The 19,017-nt window shown below is 41.8% G+C and overlaps 2 protein-coding genes and 1 non-coding gene across 4 annotated transcripts; all 3 read right to left on the reverse strand.

Annotated features, from left to right (window-relative positions):
* On the reverse strand, positions 1–5,113 carry LOC119006971 (zinc finger protein with KRAB and SCAN domains 1-like). 2 transcript variants are annotated; one of them, XM_037076156.1, is made up of 4 exons: positions 4,356–5,113; positions 3,029–3,129; positions 2,874–2,946; positions 1–1,557 (listed from the first exon to the last, which is right to left on the reverse strand). In XM_037076156.1, the coding sequence occupies exons 1-4, from the start codon at positions 4,648–4,650 to the stop codon at positions 767–769; spliced, it is 1,260 nt and encodes a 419-aa protein (XP_036932051.1). In that variant the 5' UTR covers positions 4,651–5,113; the 3' UTR covers positions 1–766. The 2 variants fall into 2 exon arrangements, with proteins under 2 accessions (XP_036932051.1, XP_036932049.1); XM_037076154.1 differs by having other exon boundaries at positions 2,874–2,949; positions 4,356–5,108.
* A 440-nt stretch (positions 5,114–5,553) lies between these two features.
* On the reverse strand, positions 5,554–9,816 carry smtnl1 (smoothelin-like 1). Its single transcript, XM_037077819.1, has 5 exons — positions 9,497–9,816; positions 7,156–7,802; positions 6,945–7,059; positions 6,661–6,812; positions 5,554–6,386 (listed from the first exon to the last, which is right to left on the reverse strand). The coding sequence occupies exons 1-5, from the start codon at positions 9,578–9,580 to the stop codon at positions 6,008–6,010; spliced, it is 1,377 nt and encodes a 458-aa protein (XP_036933714.1). The 5' UTR covers positions 9,581–9,816; the 3' UTR covers positions 5,554–6,007.
* Positions 9,817–12,347: 2,531 nt separating this feature from the next.
* trnaw-cca lies at positions 12,348–12,419 on the reverse strand. The gene has a single exon. It is a non-coding gene; the product is annotated as a tRNA-Trp (tRNA).
* Between the last annotated feature and the right edge of the window lie 6,598 nt (positions 12,420–19,017).

Consider the following 19,017-nt stretch of genomic DNA (forward strand, 5'->3'; position numbering starts at 1 on the left):
TTACATAGAGACCCTTTAATGTAAATACCTTCATCAGTTACGCAGCATGGACACTTGCTGGATGCTGGATTCACTGGATTAACGAAACAGACAGACATTCCCTTTCGCGTTTTTTTAAATATATTGCCAGTCCTGAACTGTAACATGTTAACTTCAGTGTCACTGTCAATATTTCTGTCCAACTTTAATGGTTTAAAGCTGACATAGACAGTTTTAGAGAAAGATAGTTGATCGTCAATACTGATGCTTAGCCACAGGGACGCTGGCCAACACAAAGCCTTAAGTATTGGAATGAGACTCAATAATCAACCACCATAGTCTAGAACTGTCTACTTCTGCTTTAATCAACGTATTGTATATTTTGGGCAGTGAGCCAAAACAAGAAGGAACAAAAACACACAGAAGTTTGTCTGCTTTTCGGACAGCATAGCAAGGGTTTGAAGGTTTGGAAAGTTGCTTTCATACTGCTGGTTTTTCCTGAATTAAAAAAATACAGGGCTCTTTACATTGAACTGAGATCATGATTATTCTTGTCCTTACTTTGAACTACAACAGTCCAGTGACTTTGCTGGAGGATCTTTAAGATATTCACCTGTGTACTTGTAGGTTAATGAGATCATTTGACACATGAGAAGTTCCTGTCAAGTGGCAAAACCAGATACACATAAAGGACAAGACCATGAGGCACTGCCACAGGAAACACATTTCCCCCAGATACACACTGCGGCACAAGTGTCAGTGAACAACCATGCTAAACAGAACTTGGTCAGAGCACTCCGTTGGTGTGTGTGATCATGTGCCTGCGCAGGTTGCTGGGGTTGTTGAAGCTAGCCGTGCACTGGTTGCAGGTGTATGGCTTCTCTCCCGAGTGAGTCCTCAGGTGGATCTTCAGGCTGCCGTTCTGCGTGAAGCGTTTCCCACACTGCGTGCAAGCGTACGGCTTCTCCCCGGTGTGAATGCGCATGTGGATCGTCAGCGTGGTCTTGTTGACGAACGACTTGCCACAAAAGGAACAGGGAAGTGGCATCTCCCCGGTGTGGGTCGCCCGGTGTACGATCAGGTCTTCGCGGCTGAGGAAGCACTTGCCACAGAAGCCGCAGTCCAGGGATTTGTTGATGCTGTGAGGGAAGACGTTCTGCTGCTGGGGGAACTGGCTGACGTGACTGGGATGACCCACGTGACCATCAGCTGCTGCTACTGGTGTTTTTACTGCAGGATTCAGGGCTGTCAGGTGATTTCTCTCCAGCTGGCTGTTTCTTGCCAATCCAACACTGTTATCCTGCATCCCTCTCATCGGGGCTCCGTCATTGGCACCGGCGGTGAAAGTCAGGAGGCTGTCATGGGTGACGTTGCGGTCAGGCGACAGAGAGCTGAAAGCCTGGAGCTCAGAGGCGGTGAAGAGGCTGTCGCTCGCCTCCTGCAGAGGCCCTTCCCCTCGTCCGTGAACACTCACGATTCTCAGCTCCTCATGATCACCTGTCAGGCAGGAGGACTCTAGATTCTGAGCCTCTGTGTCAACACCACCCTGTGCACACTGGTTTCCAAAGTCATCATGACCTAAAAGGACAAACGACAAAATGATATTATAAATCCAGATTGTGTGTATGAAACTTCTTGACCGTGATTTATGAGTCTAAAAATGCTTGGCAGGAAAGAACAGATTTTACATAGTTATCATACCTATGGAAGTCAAGTGCTGCCGGAAGGTTAATGTAACATCAACAGGAATGTTTACCCAAGGACTTATGACTTCATCAAGGAGTGAATCAGCCAACACTGGACTTTAATCAGTGTCACAGCTTGAATCATGCCATTCACCATGTATCAATGCATAGTGTTTTGTAATGAAACATCCTGAGAGCTGACTCACTGACACTCAACATGACACATGCCTCAATAAGATGAAGGTTAGTGTAATAGTTTTTACCTTTCAAAATCTGCCTAAAACCAGAATCTTTTTTCCCTTAACCTATGAATTATCATTGTGAAGATCTGACAACGCATCAGTTTGAATTTTTTTTGTAACTCATTTTTGTTGTTTGTGTCATGAGTTTATGTTTCAGCGTGTTTAACTCTAATTCCTGACATTTTATTTTGAGATTCTATTGTTTAATTCAATCTCTGTAACTGTAGTCAATGTTTTTTTTCTTCAAATGTGCTTCATGCATAAACTTGACTTGACAAATAACAACACCAGATATGCGATTTTGGATATTATGTGTTCATAAAAATAAATAACTCTATATAAATTTTCAAATGTATATATATCACTTTTGTTAAAATATATGATTATCATTTCTATAAATAAATATTGAAAATTTTAAGCAATGATCTGGCTGAGGCAGGATGAATGTCTTTTCAATTTCAGAATCAAGCTCCTCCAGCTGTGACAGGTGACAGATATATATTTAAAGTCTATTTTGTGCTAATATGATCCCCTATTCACCAATTATGTCAACAAGTCTCCTGAAAAGACTGGACCAACGATGGATGCGTACGGCCAACAATACGAAATGTTGAATGTGTAACTACTGGCTGATGTCATACATGGCTCTGTGCCAACGTCAACACAACACATGAAAGAGTCATAGTGTTGCACCTGTTGATATATTGCTTCCATTAAAAAGAAGCCGACCGATCACACCAAGCCAGATCTAGTTACATGATGCTGACAGCTTTTTGTTACAGTCTTATCTGATATGTACATTGGAGGCAAATAAACATATCGGGTTCTGATCAATGATCTGATCTAATTTACAGATCAAGGACCTCATTGTCCACATCATCCACATCAGCTCATGAGGGCTTCCCAACTGAAAAATAAGGCATAAGATTTAAATTCTATTCCATTCTATTAAAAACAGACAACTCACCTCCAACTGGGCCACATCCTCCAACATCATCTTCATCTTTGATCAGGATGACATCAGGAGTCTCCACATCTGGCTGCTATCAAGTAAGAATACATGCGAATGAGCAAACAACACTTCAAATAAACTGCTAGTGAAAGTATCAGTGTTGTATTTACCTTCACTGGAGTGGCAGAGGAGGAAGACTTGTTCTTTGATAGTAGAGAAATAGAAGCAGCTTCTGCAACAGTCTTTCGAGCCTCTGGTGGCTTAATGACAACTGGGGAGAAGAGAAAGACATAATGTCTTTGAATATATTAATTCAGAGATGGATTTATATCTTGATTTGTGAGGAGATATGGCTGGTAACACAGAGTTAATGGTGACTTGAAAGCAAGCTAAACTACTCTCAATAAAGTTGGACAGAACTGTTATTACTCATTCACTTCATAAACTGCAGCTTACCAGAATATAACGGTAGGTGTTTTTTATGAGCCCTTTGACAGCCAACATGTAATTAGAGATACAGTATATGGGGTTATAGCCTTAATAATTAACTTTGCAGACACAATAAATTTTAACAAGCCATGTAAAGGGAATCAGATAGAAATCATGTTTCTTAGCCCTCGGGCAGGGCCGTAGCTCCCACTGAGGACAACGAGGTCATGTCCTCTGTATTTCCTCTGGGTCTTTGACATCTTAATATATGTTTGGTAACACTTTATAATCATTACAATAAACAATGCTATATAGTAATGAATAGTTAATTAAACTTTAGTTAATAGTTACTTCACTGTTAACAAGCAATGAAATGCTTTTATATATTGGAAAATTATCTTTAGAATTGACACACATCACATGTCTCCAAGTCAATAAAGTCTCAGTTTGTCAAAAAAATAATGAAATATAAGACTGAAAAAATACCTTATTATAAAGACTACACAGCCAACGGTCGCGTAAGTGACGTAATTTCTCTTAACGGTCACCAAAAACCCGTAATTTTAAACGTTAAAGAGCTGCTCCTTCATAACATCTCACTGAACTTACGAACTACCATTTAACTCCAGCTGTCAAAATGACCAGTTTTATTGTGATTTTTATCTTTTTTTTAGCTCCCTCTCTGTGCCGAGTCGGCGGCCATGTTCGTGTTGGTGACGTGTATTGAGCGCGACGATGTAGTTCACTGAGCGGTTCGACACAAAACTAGCAGGTATTTTTTACTTTTACTACGACGAATTACTACTTTCCTGACACGTTAAAATAACATTTTAAATGCAAAAACATCACATATGTAGTTTTCATCAAAATTTAATTGGGGTGTAACAAATACTTGTCTCTCTCCATTCACCACCATACAAAGTTTCCCCCCCTGAGATAAGGTCCCGGGTGAAGTCAGGGGACCGTGATTTCGTCTCTCTGTAAAAGTACAACTGTTGACTGACCTACAGGAGGAGGAGCGTTACCAATTACTCGCCTGAGTACTTTTAAAGTGAGAGTACTCGTTACCTTGTGATCTCGCCCGTGGTTTGGGGACGCTCCCTCTGATGGGGGAGAAGCGGCTGGCCGGCCGGTTGGTCCTGGTCTGCAGCCGGAGGGAGAACAGCTCGCTCCTCATCACCTTCATCCTCATCCTCAGGGTTTCGTTTTCCTTCTGGCTCTGGCTGAGGTGCATGCGGAGGGACGTGGAGCTCTCCGAGAACAGCTGGCTGATTTCAGTCACCGCCGCCTTCACCAGCACGTCCATGATGGACAGAAGCTGGGACTCCAGGTTCAGGCTGCCCGGCGGCATGTCCGTGGACATGTTTCACTCCAGAGTGTGTTGGGAAAACGCGCAACACAAACGATGGGTTAGCTTACAACGAGGAAAACACAATGGCCTTTCCGGTAGCATGACGCCGATTACCGTAACTTCTAGAAAAGCGGGGACAGGTTTGTTTTGGTTGATGTTATAGGCTTCTGCTCAAATATCAACCAGCAATAAAAACGAGTATAATGATAAATAAAAAGCTATGATTAATAATCAACAATTGAGATATTAGAGGGAACAATCGAGTGAGTAGCCAAACTACTTCAAGATTTAACTACATGGTTATAACCATGTGTTTATAAATTGGCCTACCTCATGTTAACATTTTACATATCAAACTTTTTTATGTAGTTTCTGATAAGTTAATTTGTATTTCTCTCTTAGTGTTGGTCATTATATTTAAATACAAGCCTTACCAATATATCAGGATGCAAAACAAGGGTCAAGGCTGTGTCCAAGATTATTCCCATAGAAAAAAAAAAAAAAGATCTGGTCAATGACAAAACTACACTGAAAACATGTGGGCTGTATTTCAGATTTAAAGCCCACTTTGCAGCGAGGGAGAGTCTGTCACCTCTTTCTCTTGATGCTTTCATTCATTGCAGTGAAGTATTTGTTGGTAAGGTGAGTGGACTGTGTAGGCAATAATATAAATGTATCTAGATCCAGTTAATACGTCATCTACTCTTAGCCCTACTGAGTGGGCAAACATTAGAAGATGCAGCCCCAATAAGAAATTAAAGTTCCATAAAGACTGTCTGATAACCATCATTAATAAATGGTAAATCTGTAGTCAAATAAACATGAGTTAATAGTGATTTAACTGTTATGAATAAACAGCACTTCTTTGTGGGGAGGTTAAAACTGTTGTTTGTAATACTTTGTAAATGCATATTTAATACAATGTAGTTCATGGGTCACTCCATGCCAACTCACCCTAAAATCCAGAACTTTTCCCAGTCCACGTCATGGATTTAACGGGGCGTTTTCAGGAGTTGCACAATCAAGTTTCCAATTCACAAGTTTCATTAAATCATTTTAATTGTTTTTCTCTATAAACACACAGCAAACGAAACTGAACATTTATGCTTAATGTGATTAACACAAACATATACGACAACACGTCAGTGAATGAAAAAAAAAAATAACACAGCACAGTACACTTCCAAACATGTAACTCCCTGTAACATCACATTGCCAGTGTCTGAGGTGAGAGTCAACCCGATGTGCCCCTTTTTTATTATTTCAGTAGTCAAACCAACACCAAACTAAGACTTACTCATTGTCTGTCGTACCAACCGCTAACAATCTTTTTGGTCTTTTCAGTCTTTCTGTTTGTCGTCAGTGTATTTTAGGACTCTGCCTCGACTAACACTCCTCCACCCGCCTCCATCTCAGAGCTGCCCGGTGCATTTCCCTCTTCAGCAGTTCCCTCCGTCTCTGTCGCATCGTCCTGTTTCTCCTCCATCATCCCGTTCTCGGGAGCCTCTCCCTCCTCCTTCTCTGCTGACGCCTCCCCAGCTTCATCTTCATCTCCTTTTTCTTTCTCCTCTCCCTCTTTTCCAGCCTTTTCTTTCTCCTCCTTTTCTTTGTCCTTCCTCTCCTTCTCTATTTTGGAGAGGCTGTGGCAGAGGGACTGGACGTAGGTGAACACACACATGGGGTCGGGGTTGTTTCCCATCATGAGCATGTCACCCACTTCCAGCAGAGGGAAGCAGTCGGCCAGGGACCTGGGAGCGAAGTAACATGATGGGGACAGAGGAAAGAGGAGAACTGAAGTGAGACAGAGCAGAGACGTACTGTAGCTACTTACAAAAAGACAGTTTTATGACAGTAACCTTTTACTGTTTTGAGTGTTGTTTGTATAGTGCCAAAACCTTAACATCTTCACGTGTCCTGTTATAGTGTTAAAGTTTGTTTTTTTATGCTGTCTTGCTGCAAAACTAAATTCTCCTCGTGGGACGTGGGGAGAAAAAAATGACGGAGAGAGATTTAAAAGCTCACTCTGCTGTTTGGAAGGCCAGGGTGAAGTTTTTCTCCCTCTCTTTTGGATCCAGGGAGCTGTAGTCAAAGGCATCGGGAAAGAATCGATGGATCAGAGCACAGAAGGCCATCCCGTCACACCAAGACGACGAGAAGTTCTCTATGTTGACACCCTGAAAGGTCGAAGGACGGGTAGGATGACACACAGGTCAAAGCGCAATCCACACCAAGTCCATTAGTCCACAAATCTTGATGACAGATCTGTAAATTTGGTGCATCAGCTGAAGACTCTGTTTCAAACTCACCTCATATTTGCGAGTCTTGTTTTGGCACCACTGAAGGATCTTCTGTTTGATCGAAGCTCCCGTAGCTGAAGCCGTCGCTGACCTCTGAATCTTGAAGTTGCGGGGCATTGGTGTCCTGAAACAAATGTCACAATAGAACACATTTTCCTTTATCAGGTCATATATTACCGTTGCTTGTTACACCTGTTTGAGGTATCATACAGCGACTTACTCTGGTGCACCTTGTTGGAACTTGGCAATGATGTCGTTTCTAGCTGCTGCTCTGATTGAGCGTGCTGAGGGTCTCGGTCGAGAGAGAGCAGAGGAAGGAGGGCCGGTCTTTCTTTTGGGCTTCCCTTGCTTTTCTGCCTCCTTAATCTTTCCTTTGTCTTTCACCTCTGCACCTTCGTCCTTGACTTGTTTCTTCTTCTCTGACCCCTTTGCGGCATTTTTGTTCTTTTCTTTCTCTGCTTCTTTTGCCTTTTCCCCTGTTTTGCTCTCATCTTGCTCTTTGTTTTTGTCCTTCATCTCGTCTCCATCTCTCTCAGTCTCGCAGCTCTTGGCCTCTTCCACCTGCCCGCCTTTTTTGTCTTCCTTCCTCTCTCCCTCCCCATCTTTATCTCCACTCATGTCAGGGTCCTTCACTTCACCATCAGTGGAAGCTTTCTCTTTATCTTGTCCGGCCTCTTCAGCGTCACCGTCAGCATGCTTTGACACGGCACTCTGGGCCTTGTCTGTGTCTCCGGCACTGGCCTGTTCGTCTCGTCCCTCTTCTGGTGCTGAATCCTCCTCCCCCTTCACCTCCTGACCTCCTGCTGTCTCTCCTGCTGTCGGCTCTCTCGCTGGGTCTTTACTCTCCTCCAGCGCTGGCTCAACTGTCTGGAAGTTGAAGAACTGAATTTAGCTGTGAATCAAATTATGGATGTACACGATATTACTTTAATATTACTCACAAGTAAAACTACGGGTATTTAAATAATACTTAAGTAGAAGTACAAAGTATTCTTTCCAAACACAGCTCAGAGTATAAGCTACTTTTTGACTGTTGATGTTTAATGCAGAAGACATTTAATGGAAGAGGTTACTGAGTCTCCACATTTTCAGTTTTTAAAAGTAACTGAGTATATTACATGGTGTAATGCATACCTATGAGTAAAATTATAGACTTTAAAAACAACTCCTAAAAATGCCAAAAAGAGAGACTTAATTACAGTAATTTGAGTAAATGTAATGAGTTACTTCCAGCCCTGACTTTGACTGATGGCCCGTGCCGATACTGATACATGCAGTCATTTCAAAGAACACTAAGTCGCTCCTGTAGAGGAATTAATAAATAATTAGTATGGTTTGCGTCATGTGCACATAATTTAAGCATCCTCTTGTTGACCTGTTCACACTAGCAGAGATGTTTGTTTCAGGCTGATGCCAATATTTCATTTAGAAGCCTTTATCAGCTGATGTTAATGTGCATCTCTATATCAAATCCATCTGCAAGGAATATTTTATCATATTTATTTAAAATCTGTGCTTCTGTTGACAAATATACCATGACTTTATGCATCGTTAATAAGATTGTGGAGAAGATTATTTTTTTATAAAAGCGAAAAGGAGACATCTTATAATCCTGCAAAATACTGATGATAAATAATCTAAAATGATTTTGCGTGGGAGATGACTAAAGGGGCAACAAAATGAGGACAAAAGCTTAGACAGAGGATAACTTGATAATCCTTTTAAAATATCCTTTAAAAACATACATGAGTGTAGCTATATGTTCTGTTGTTGTCCTGCTTCTATCCGGCTCCACTTCCACTGCAGAGATGCATGTAAACGTCTGTTTAGCAGGTTTTAAAAAAAGAGAATTAAAGTAATCTGGTAACAGTCTTGTAATTTGAAAGATAATATTACGTAAGATGTACTAAAATTAGTGTCCTCTCTCTACTGTGGGGATATCACAGTCCTGTTAGAGCATAATGTAATGTGAGACCCGAAGCTTTGCTCCGGGATTTGTTGAGTATCTCACACACTCAGATGGTTAATATTCCTTTTGTAGTTTTTTGAATCACTTCTGAACCTGAAATACAGGTCAACCACTAATTACTCACATAGTGGTTTCTTATGCAAAGATGTACAGTTTATATCTACTACGAGATTTTTCTTCACTAAATTCTTCAGTGATTTTAGATCTCATCTAGAAAACGGACGAAACACCATTATTATTTTAGAAAGTAATGATATTTTATATGTTGTGTGCCTGGAAAAATATCAGTATCGTGACCTACACCAGGTCAGGCCTCGCAGCGGTGACTCATCAGAGGGAACAGGAAACTCCACGCTGTGTTTTGTGTGTGTGTGTGCGTACACATGAGCATTACTTTGCACAAGCTGTGCGTCTCTGTGTGTAACAACAGGTGTAGCACAGCCTCTCTTGTCCCCGCTGTCCAAACACAACACCTGCCGCGGCCACAAATACTCATACCGCCGATTCCTGGTACGGATCATAACGCCTCTCCCTGTCCGAATGTGAAATCATTCACACAATCATTTTAAAATAACACGTAGAAAACACAAACCTGGTTGTTGTTGTTGTTGGTGTCAGTCTGACTGGTTGTCTCTGTGGATGCAGGTGTCTCCTGGCTGGGTGATTCTCCATCCATGATGTCCAGATTTGTCTGTTTATCCACTTGATCAAAAGTCAAATCTGACTTTTCCTTTTAAATAAATGCCCCGGGACTCTTAAGTGAACCCTTCTGCCTTCCCTAGAAAGCTTTCATTCAGTGAAAGATGAATCCTCTTCGCATGAACCCTTCTTCTCACTACTCTACTTTGCTTCCCCTGTCTCTGTCAGCACTGCCCCTGTGCTTGAGATGTGTGTGTGTTTTGGTGTGTGTGGTTTGTGGATATCCTCCTTCAACCCCTTTCACCCGACACCCCCCGCCCTCTGCTTTGTGAGGATTCCTACGCTTCTTTATCTGACCTTTTGGACAACACAGGGTCCTGAAATAGAGCCGCAGTGACATAGGCGCAGTCCAACGGGCCAGACAGCTGCGTCTGCTGTGGAAACCGTGGCTGTACACACACCCGCGTAGAACACACACGTGGGTGCGTGCATGCAGTCCTTTAAACATACTGTGTCATGGCCCTTCTCACTCTCAAAATAAAACCCTGTCAGTCAAACTTAAAATGATTTGCATATTTAGCACCAAGAATGAAAACTTTTCCCGTCTGTAGGGTGCATATGAAGCCACAACCTGGAGACAGTTAGCTTAGCTTAGCATAAAAGACTGAAAAACAGGGGGAGACAGCCAGCCTGGCTCTGATCAAGTAACAAAATCTTCCTACCAGACCTCTAAAGCTCGCTAATTAATAGGCTGTATCTAGTTTAATTAATTCAAGAAATGTACCAGACTATTTCTTGGCAGGTAGCAGTGAGCTGCAGCCCGGCACACAACTCCCCAGCCTTTTTTGGATCAAATGAACAAGATATTGTGTTAATGAATGAGCTTCACAGGTGCAGATAGGTGGATTTTTGTTTGGCTTTGAGCAGAGCCAGGCTAGCAGTTTCCTCCTGTTTCCACCCTTTATGCTAAGCCAGGCTAACTCTCTCGCAGCTTTAGCTTCATATTAATTGGACAAACACGAGAGCGGTATCAAACTTCTCATCTAACTCACAGCAAGAAAACAACTTTATTTAAAGGTAATTTTTGATAATATTTTATGCAGACAAATCTTTTTTTTTTTTTTTTAAAAAAAAACGTGGAGAAAAAAGGTGCAGAATAAAAGTAGACTGTCTCATTTTCTTGCAAATATTATTCTTTCAGCTTCTCACAAGGTTTTGTCAGCCAATAGCATGACGTTGTTGGCATCACGTGGTCTCTGTGTTTTGTCGGCAAGTTTCCAGTTATTTCTGAGAAAAAAAAAAGTGAGGATGGCTGACGAAACGTTAACGTTAGCTAGTGCACAACCTGGCAACCACTTGAGGGAGCTGATGAACGTGAACCCTTCGCTCTGAGCACGTTTTAGTTCCCATGTATCTCCAGACACGTAAACTTGTTTCTCTCCTCTCCCCCGTCCTATAATCCTGTAAGTCGGGATCAAGTGAGTCGGTCAATATACAGTAACTCTACACGCCAAACTACAAGTGATGTTACACATACAGAATGTACTCAGCCTTTTTTAGTTGCTCGTCACTACGTCATCCAAAGTGCTCAACAGAAATATTACCCAGTCGTCTCAAAGTTGAAACCTCTTCATCACTTTGTACTAATTTTCAATACGCCCATATCTTACATTTTTTATGAATACTTACGTAACTTCACGCATCTTACCCTTACTTGTTGACTCATCTCCACCCTTATTTATTTTCTCATACATATACATGGAGAAACAACACTGGTGCAGCTTTTTAACTTGGCATCCTGGATGAACAATCACGTATCTACTCATTCAACACAAAACAGATGGATTTAAAAATAAATGTCTATCTTTATTCCCACTCTGTCTGTCATTATCTTCTCCTACCCCCCACATCCTTCTTCTCCTCCTCCCTTCTGTCTAAGTCTTGGGGGCTATAAATATGTCAGCGCCTTCTTGTGTATCAGTCCCACTCCCTCCTCCTCGTGGCCCAATCACTGAGGCACAACTTTGCATCTGTTGCGCTTCTTGGTAAAACGAGAGGACATGAACAGGGAAAACAAAGGAGATGTTGGGAGATTTAAATGTAGGCTGTTTAACATCGTAAAAGAGGACAAAACAAAGTGTGTGTGTGTGTGTGTGTGTGTGTGTGTGTGTGTGTGTGTGTGTGTGTGTGTGTGTGCGCCCATGAGTAGATTCAAATGATAACATGTTGATATTACCACCGTCATTATTTTTGCCAATGTTCAGGCATCATCTCAAATTATTGTCTTAACTCTGAGTGAAGTCCCTCATGACAGTCATTCTAAATGTGTGTGTCTGTGTGTCTGTGTGTGTGTGCACTGTCATGGATACATAAAGTGTTGTGGTGAGCCGCTCTTCCTGTTGTCTTCTTCTTCTTGGACTACATGCATAAAAGACAGCAGCATCGTGAAATGTGTTTGTTTTCACTGACTTACATAATGAGGAACAATCCAAAACTCTATTAGACAGGTCAAACAAAGAGGAACATAAAGAATTTAAAAAGCGTCGGTCTTAAACGAGATGCCAGCACACACATACTTAAGGAACGTGTCCAAAGAAAAAATTGTTACAACTCATTCATTGTTTATGTTAACAGCCAATCCGGTTTGAAAACCCCACAGCAGACACATGACTGGCATCCATCAAATCTTACATGAGAGTGCAGCATGCTTGGTAGGAATCACACACCTCTATGGACATGTACCATAACTATGAGCTCAAATATGGTTAATGCATGTTTGGTCCAAATTATCAAACTGAAGCCTTTGACCTTGACGTGATTTGAACACACAACCTTCTGATCTGGAGTCAGACGCGCTACCGTTGCGCCACAAGGTCTGCTGACATGGTGGTCAGTGGTAGGATTAGTGCTGCAGTTAGGGCTGTGTGACAAATTCTACAATCATTCATCATGAAGGCATTTTAAAGTGATGCCATACATGTTTCACTGGGATGAGATCTGTGAGCACTGTGTTTATTGTCACCATGCCATCAGAAATGCCATTTGAAGTAACACGTTCATGGTGATTAACTACACAAACATTTCAACATACTTAACTTTAAACATGCTGTTTGGCCTTGCCGCGATTTGAAAAGTCAGATGTGCTGCCATTGGCAACAAGGTGTGTTTTAATCAATTGTAATCGTACTTAACAGGGCTTATATTTTCACCCAAGAACCAAACATGTCTCAAAGAAGGCGACTACACCTGCTGAGATAAACTTCTATCAAGCTGCACCTATAAGTGCTTTTGACTCAGGTGCAACATGTTTCAGACTTGAGCAGGTAAATACTGGATCATTATGTTGACTCATCTTCTGAATACTTAAAGCACCGGTCATAGATTACCAAATAACTGACCTTGACTGGAGTCAGACGCACTACCATTGCACCACAAGGTCTGCTATATTCAAACAATTCAAGTCAATTTGTTTGTTTAATCTCATTTCATTTTTATTTATTTATTTATTCATTTATTTTGTAATGTGTTTTTTCGTCCACACTGAATGATGATCTTATTTTTGGCGGTGATGGTGTGACAGTGGGCCTTGCAGACTCAGATCAGGAACAGGCACCCAGCCCGAGCTCTCTAAGAAGACGAGGAACAACTCCCCATGAAACTCAGAACAACGGACATGGGAAGAAACCTCGGGAAAGGCAATTCAGAGAGAGATCCCCTCTCCTCGGACGGCTGGGTGTGTACGCACATTTGATCTTGTATATTTGTGTTACACCCCTGAACTACTTCCACTTTCTTTTTTTTAATTTTAATTGAAGAATTTCTTCTTCAATTAAGGTTGGCAAACCGGAGCACCCGGCGAAAACCACATGTAGCTCAGGGAGAACAAGTGCGTGTGTTTGATTCCGTTCCTGATCCTGGATCTGCACCCTAGAAGAACTTCCTGAACCATTTCTTCTTCTTTTTCTTCTTGCTCAGGAGCTCTTCTAGCTGGGACTTCATGGCGCTTTCTTTCTCCTGCCACTCCTGCTCCTTTTCCCGCAGCATCTTCTTGATACTCTCCGCGGCCTGAATGACGGATGTCTTTTCCTCCTGCCACTCCACCTGATGATTCTCCAGCTTCCGCTCAAAATTGCTCAGAGCAGCCACGAGGCTGCTGTTCTTTTGCTTCTGCTCGTCCAGCTGAGCTCTGGATTTCTCCGTCTCCTCCATGAGCGAGGTTCTCACCTTGCGCCAGCTGAGGCACTCGGTCTGCAGCAGATCCTCTGCCTGTTTCAGGGCAGATGCGATCTTCCTGGTTTCCTCCTTTTGCTCCTCTAGCTGGGCTTGATGGGAAGCACGGGACTTTTCCAAAACCTCCTTTGCTGCCTGTTGAATATCCTGCACAGTCTTCTTCAAGCCTTCTGTGGCCTGAAGGAGGGATGTCTTTTCCTCCTGCCACTCCACCTGGTAACTCTCAAGCTTCTGCTCAACAGTCCTCAGAGCAGCCAGAAGGTTGCTGTTCTCCTGTTTCTGCTCCTTTAGCTGATCCTCATAGAGAGCTCTGGATTTCTCCGTCTCCTCCAGCAGGGCGCTTTTCTCCTGCTGCCAGCGGAGGCGTTCATTCTCCAGAAGATCCTCTGTCTTTTTAAGGGCAGATTCCATCTTCTTGTACTCTACAGTCTTCTTGGCCTTTTCTTCTTTCTTGGCCAGTTTTTCCTGCAGCTCCTGAACACGAGCCCTCTCAAAGACAAGCTCGGCTTCCAGCTGTTCGGCTTTTGTGCGAGCCTCAAGCTCTGCTCTTTCCATGTCAAAGAGCTGCGCCTTCAGGTCTTGAGTAGTTGTCTCGGTGTTGACTTCAGTCAGTTTCGGATCCTCGACCTCCTCTAACTTCAGATTCTTCAACCCGCTCATCCCCTGCGATTTGTCTTGAGGGGACTCGCTGGGAGATGTCTGCGTCTCAGTCTGCTCTTCAGGCTCATCGAAGAGCAAATGTCCGTAACGGGAAAACATAGCAGCTGAAGGTCGAGCCTTCTCTGAGTTGTTTTCCACGTATTCCAGCTCTGTCCTCTGCTGGACCTCTGCGTTCTCTCGGCTCTGGCTTCTCGGTCTTCTCCTGCCCTGAGAACGATCTCTCCTCAGATTTATTCCCACTTTCTTCATCTGTGAACCGTCTTCTTTCTTGGTTGTTCTTCTTCTTTTACCCTGTGCTCCCTTATTCTGTTTACGATCCATCGCAACAAAGAGTTGTGTGTCTGAACTGAACTAAGGATCTGAGCACAAATGGCAAATATATGGTCGCACCACCTCCTGTAACGTTTCAACATTCTAGAATGTCTTTGATCAAAGAACTCATGGAATCATCTGCCTGTTGTTGCTATAGCAACAATAACAAACAAAAACTTAATGGCCGTTTTAATGATTTGTTTAAGTGCATATATTTAATCAGTCTAAATGTCTGTCTGCTGCTGTCATTTCTCATTAACCTTAGGTTTGAGACCTAAAGTAACATCAGAAAGTAGGGCCTGTTATAAATAAAAACAATAAAATAAAAATATTGTGATATCTGATATTGAGTCCCAGTCCTGCATGTATGAATTCCTTTGAGAAGATTTTAATATAGAGAGGTATATATCATATATCACAATATGGCCATAAAATGCAAGTTTGCCACATCATTTCTATGATCTATTCTACTACCCTCATTACCCCAAATGTGTGTGTCAGAAAGGAGAAAAGTGGACACAGAGTGTAGTGTTTTCAAAGAAAAATGGGTCACTTCCAATTATTCACAGAGGTGAATGGGAAACCTGTGTGCTTGGTATGTTCTCAGCAGGTTTTAGTGCTCAAAGAATATAATATTTGCAAGAACGACTGAGTAGAGAGAATGTAAAGGAATTGTTTGCAGGTCTGAAGAAACAGCAATCTCTTTTTACCTGCAGCCGAGACGTCAAGTGATGCAGCAGTAAAATCTAGCTACCTTATTGCTAGCAAAGAAAAATTAGCATCAAAGCCATTCAGTGAGGGTGAGATCGTAAAAACGTGCACACTGACGGCTGCAGATGGCAGAACTGTTCATTTCATCCGAGCCAGACCTGAATCACCGTCAGTTTGTCAGCCTTCTCAGCGATAAAGACATCACCTGTGGATTGCCATACCAGACAGAAGTAAGGTTGGTAAGCAGAGGTGCTGTGCTGAAGCGTTTCTGTGATCTGTGGGAGAATCAGACAGCTCATTGAGAAAAAGGGCAAAACAGAGCTGGAATATGACAAGTCTATGTGGACACGTACCATAACAATGAGTTCAAGATATCAGCTCAAATACAGTCAGTGTAAACATTAGCTAACTGAATCTAAAGAAGCCTTTGGCCTTGATGCGATTTGAACACACAACCCTCTGATCTGGAGTCAGATACACTACTATAGCACCACAAAGTCTGCTGTAACAGGTGGGAATGGTAGACCTGTCCTTAACGTTCGAGCTGTGGCCCATTCAGCAGTCAGCCTCGTGGTGGTACTTCAAAGTGATGCCACGCATGTTTAACTGGGTTAAGATCTAGTAACTGTGAAGGTAATTCCACGTCAATTCACGTCACCTGCATTATATCAAATCATTCAGTGACCAGTTCCACCTAGTAAATTTGTCATTTCAGAATGTGAATGTTTCGGTGCTGAATAAAGACACTTAGTTAGAATAGCTTCATGTTGATTTGAAGTTACACATACATGCCAATAAAAGACACAGACATTTCAATATACATGGCTTTAAAACAGCCTGCTTGATTGATTGATTGGGACATTATGAGACAGTTTATCCTGATGTGATTTGAACACGCAACCTTCCTATCTGGAGTCAGTCGTGCTACTTTTGCACCACAAGGTCTATAAGAAGCTGACAAAATGGCACTTTAAAACAGTTCCAAAGATGCACAAAAGCTATCGCTGCAGCTGAATTCAAGACTGAGCATAACACATACAGTGTCCAACAAATTTGCATATTATTTCACCTTTAAGGTTTTGTTCTCTGCGCAAATTTACCTTTTACTGGCTCTTATTTTGAAACTCCTTTCCTGTTTTTGAATCCATATCACACTTGGCCCAGCAAACATTTTGGTCATGCGAGAGGTTTAGCATATGGCTCTAACACATTGAAGGCTTTGGCTGAAAGCATCCACGCGTTAGTCATGATGTTCTTCTTCCAGAAGATATTACCACATTTTGCGTGCTGCATATGCCTCTGTGCTCTGTGTTCTGATAGTGAGAGCACCATCTGACATCTCAGTCCACAGGTCACAGGCTTAGGCTGCAGACTATACAAGCTTTGTTTTACTGAATAACTTTTCCAAGTTATGTGTAGAGCTGTTTTTGTTAAGTCTGCACTCATCACTACCCTCAGGTACTCAGCAGCAGATTTGGTAAATAATGCCAAGAGAAAGAAACTGAACCAGGTAGTATGATATACATGGTAGCCAACACGAGTCCACAGCGTACAGGCCGATCTAAAGCTCGACTCTTCCTTGTGCCATGTGCCATGTTAAGCTGCTTGTCAAGAGGTTTTTATTCGAGTCAAAACCATTACACAGAACTGGAACAGTCACCCAAATAAAACGATTTGGTCAGAGTTTCAAGGCCAAAATGTTTTATCAAGACAGTTCTCATTAGGCTGCCTAAATTAGTGTTTGCTAGCCTTCTTATTGAAAACATCACTCATATAAACATTGATCAACATCTCATGAAGAGATTGGACATCTGCAGTGTTTCCTCTACCTCCACTCAGGACTGCTGGAGCCCCACAGTAAGAACACGACTGCACCACAACAGCTAGATAACATGGGAAACTGAGCGATACAATCTAGATAACACAACAAAACAAACACAGACAAGCATGAGGCCTCGTGCATCACACTAACCCATCTATGATGATCAGTATTAGTGCTGCAAACCATTTATATCACCAGAAGCAAAAACAAACAACTGTCGCCTCCATTTAAATTAAATTACAGAGGCACCACTGGTGATTACCTGTTCATACTGGTTTGACTTGTTGCAATCTACTATCTGCTTTCCACCAGATGGCAGTATTACAGCACAAACACTGATGTTGTGGTACACTTGAAAACTGGCTTGGGTCTGATCAATGAATGGAAACATTTTTAGTGCAGCCAAGGCTCATATGTTGTGAAATTGTTACTATTGTATTTCAAAAGGAAAATCTGACTGAACCTTTGTACTTTCTTGATCAAACTCTTTGGGATCACAGTTTTCATACTTCACACCTCAATGGAAAGGAACAACTACTTTCTTCTGTTTTACTGTCTCCTACATCTGTGCTTCTGTAAAAATATGAGCACAGTGGAGGGAGGTCGTGTGACAGGGAGACCGCTTGGCGATGCCTTGACCTGCTCAGTCGTCCTCCTGGATCCACATTCTTCACAGATATTGGATTTAATTTCCTTCCTTGTATCAGATATTCAGCTCATGTCTGTCAGTCCTGGGAGAGAGATCCGTCGTCTGTGGCTCTTCCTGAGGGTTCTTCCGTCTTTCCTGCCCTGTTCAAAGTTTTTTCAGAGGATGTCGCTCATTGTACAGATTGTAAAAACCCACTGAGGCAATGTTATTGTGATTTTGGGCTAGAAACATGAAACTGATTTGACTTGATTCCTGTTTAAAGCAACACGTTTGTGTTTAGAAAGAACTTCTGGGGCCAATCTAGCAAACTGGTTATATTTCTTTATTGTTATAATTGTTACATTATTTGTCTGTATGTTCACAGAAGTCACAGTCGTTGTTAACAAAATGTTAACAAAATAATAGGTCATTTGATACTTTTAAATAGGAATTATTGTATTTTCTAGAGACAAATATTCAAAAACGTATAAATCCAAAAATCGAAATCTGGGGACACATTCCCATAATTTTTAACTCAGTATTGACCTTTAATTTCACAAATCTCGACTTCTTATCTCATACATATTGCCAGGCGAACTCATAAACATGAATTTTATCTCATATTTACGACTTCTATCTCATCTTATTGTATCATGACCTACCTTGGGGATAGTTTTCTTTCATCGAGCTTGGTTCTCATGTTTTTGTTTTTCTTTAATTCTGTAGAATAAATGACACCGGGTGAAACGAGCACATATACGGCCGTTGTTCACCTGCTGGATGGGACTTCATATAGACTATTGTCACCTTCAGTACCTGAGCACATGTACTTAGTTACTTTCCAGGGGGTTTATTTTTGGTTACATTGCAGTCTCACTCATGACAGGTGATGCTGTGACTGTCACTCTCACAGCACGATGTAATATTATCAGACGGTCACACGGAGGCGCCAACAGGCTCAACAGCGCATATATAAGCTTCATTTATTTTACATTTACTTTTGATACTGTATTATTTATCCTCATGTATTATGTATTTATTCAAAGATGTGTTTATTTATTTATATCACCCGCTCCAATCAGTCTATGATTTAAAAAAAAACAAAAAAACA

Source organism: Acanthopagrus latus, chromosome 18, assembly GCF_904848185.1.
Source record: "Acanthopagrus latus isolate v.2019 chromosome 18, fAcaLat1.1, whole genome shotgun sequence".
Taxonomy (NCBI): Eukaryota; Metazoa; Chordata; class Actinopteri; order Spariformes; family Sparidae; genus Acanthopagrus; species Acanthopagrus latus.

What these genes read in the sequence shown, in the direction of transcription:
- LOC119006971 (XM_037076154.1), bottom strand. Translation starts at nt 4,650, where the DNA reads ATGTCCACGGACATGCCGCCGGGCAGCCTGAACCTGGAGTCCCAGCTT. An exon ending in ACCACGGGCGAGATCACAAG is followed by an intron (nt 3,130 to 4,355) that starts GTAACGAGTACT and finishes TCTTCTCCCCAG; the next exon opens with TTGTCATTAAGCCACCAGAG. An exon ending in CCTCTGCCACTCCAGTGAAG is followed by an intron (nt 2,950 to 3,028) that starts GTAAATACAACA and finishes CTTACTTGATAG; the next exon opens with CAGCCAGATGTGGAGACTCC.
- smtnl1 (XM_037077819.1), bottom strand. Translation starts at nt 9,580, where the DNA reads ATGGATGGAGAATCACCCAGCCAGGAGACACCTGCATCCACAGAGACA. An exon ending in CCAACAACAACAACAACCAG is followed by an intron (nt 7,803 to 9,496) that starts GTTTGTGTTTTC and finishes TTCAACTTCCAG; the next exon opens with ACAGTTGAGCCAGCGCTGGA. An exon ending in CTGGCCTTCCAAACAGCAGA is followed by an intron (nt 6,387 to 6,660) that starts GTGAGCTTTTAA and finishes CTTCGCTCCCAG; the next exon opens with GTCCCTGGCCGACTGCTTCC.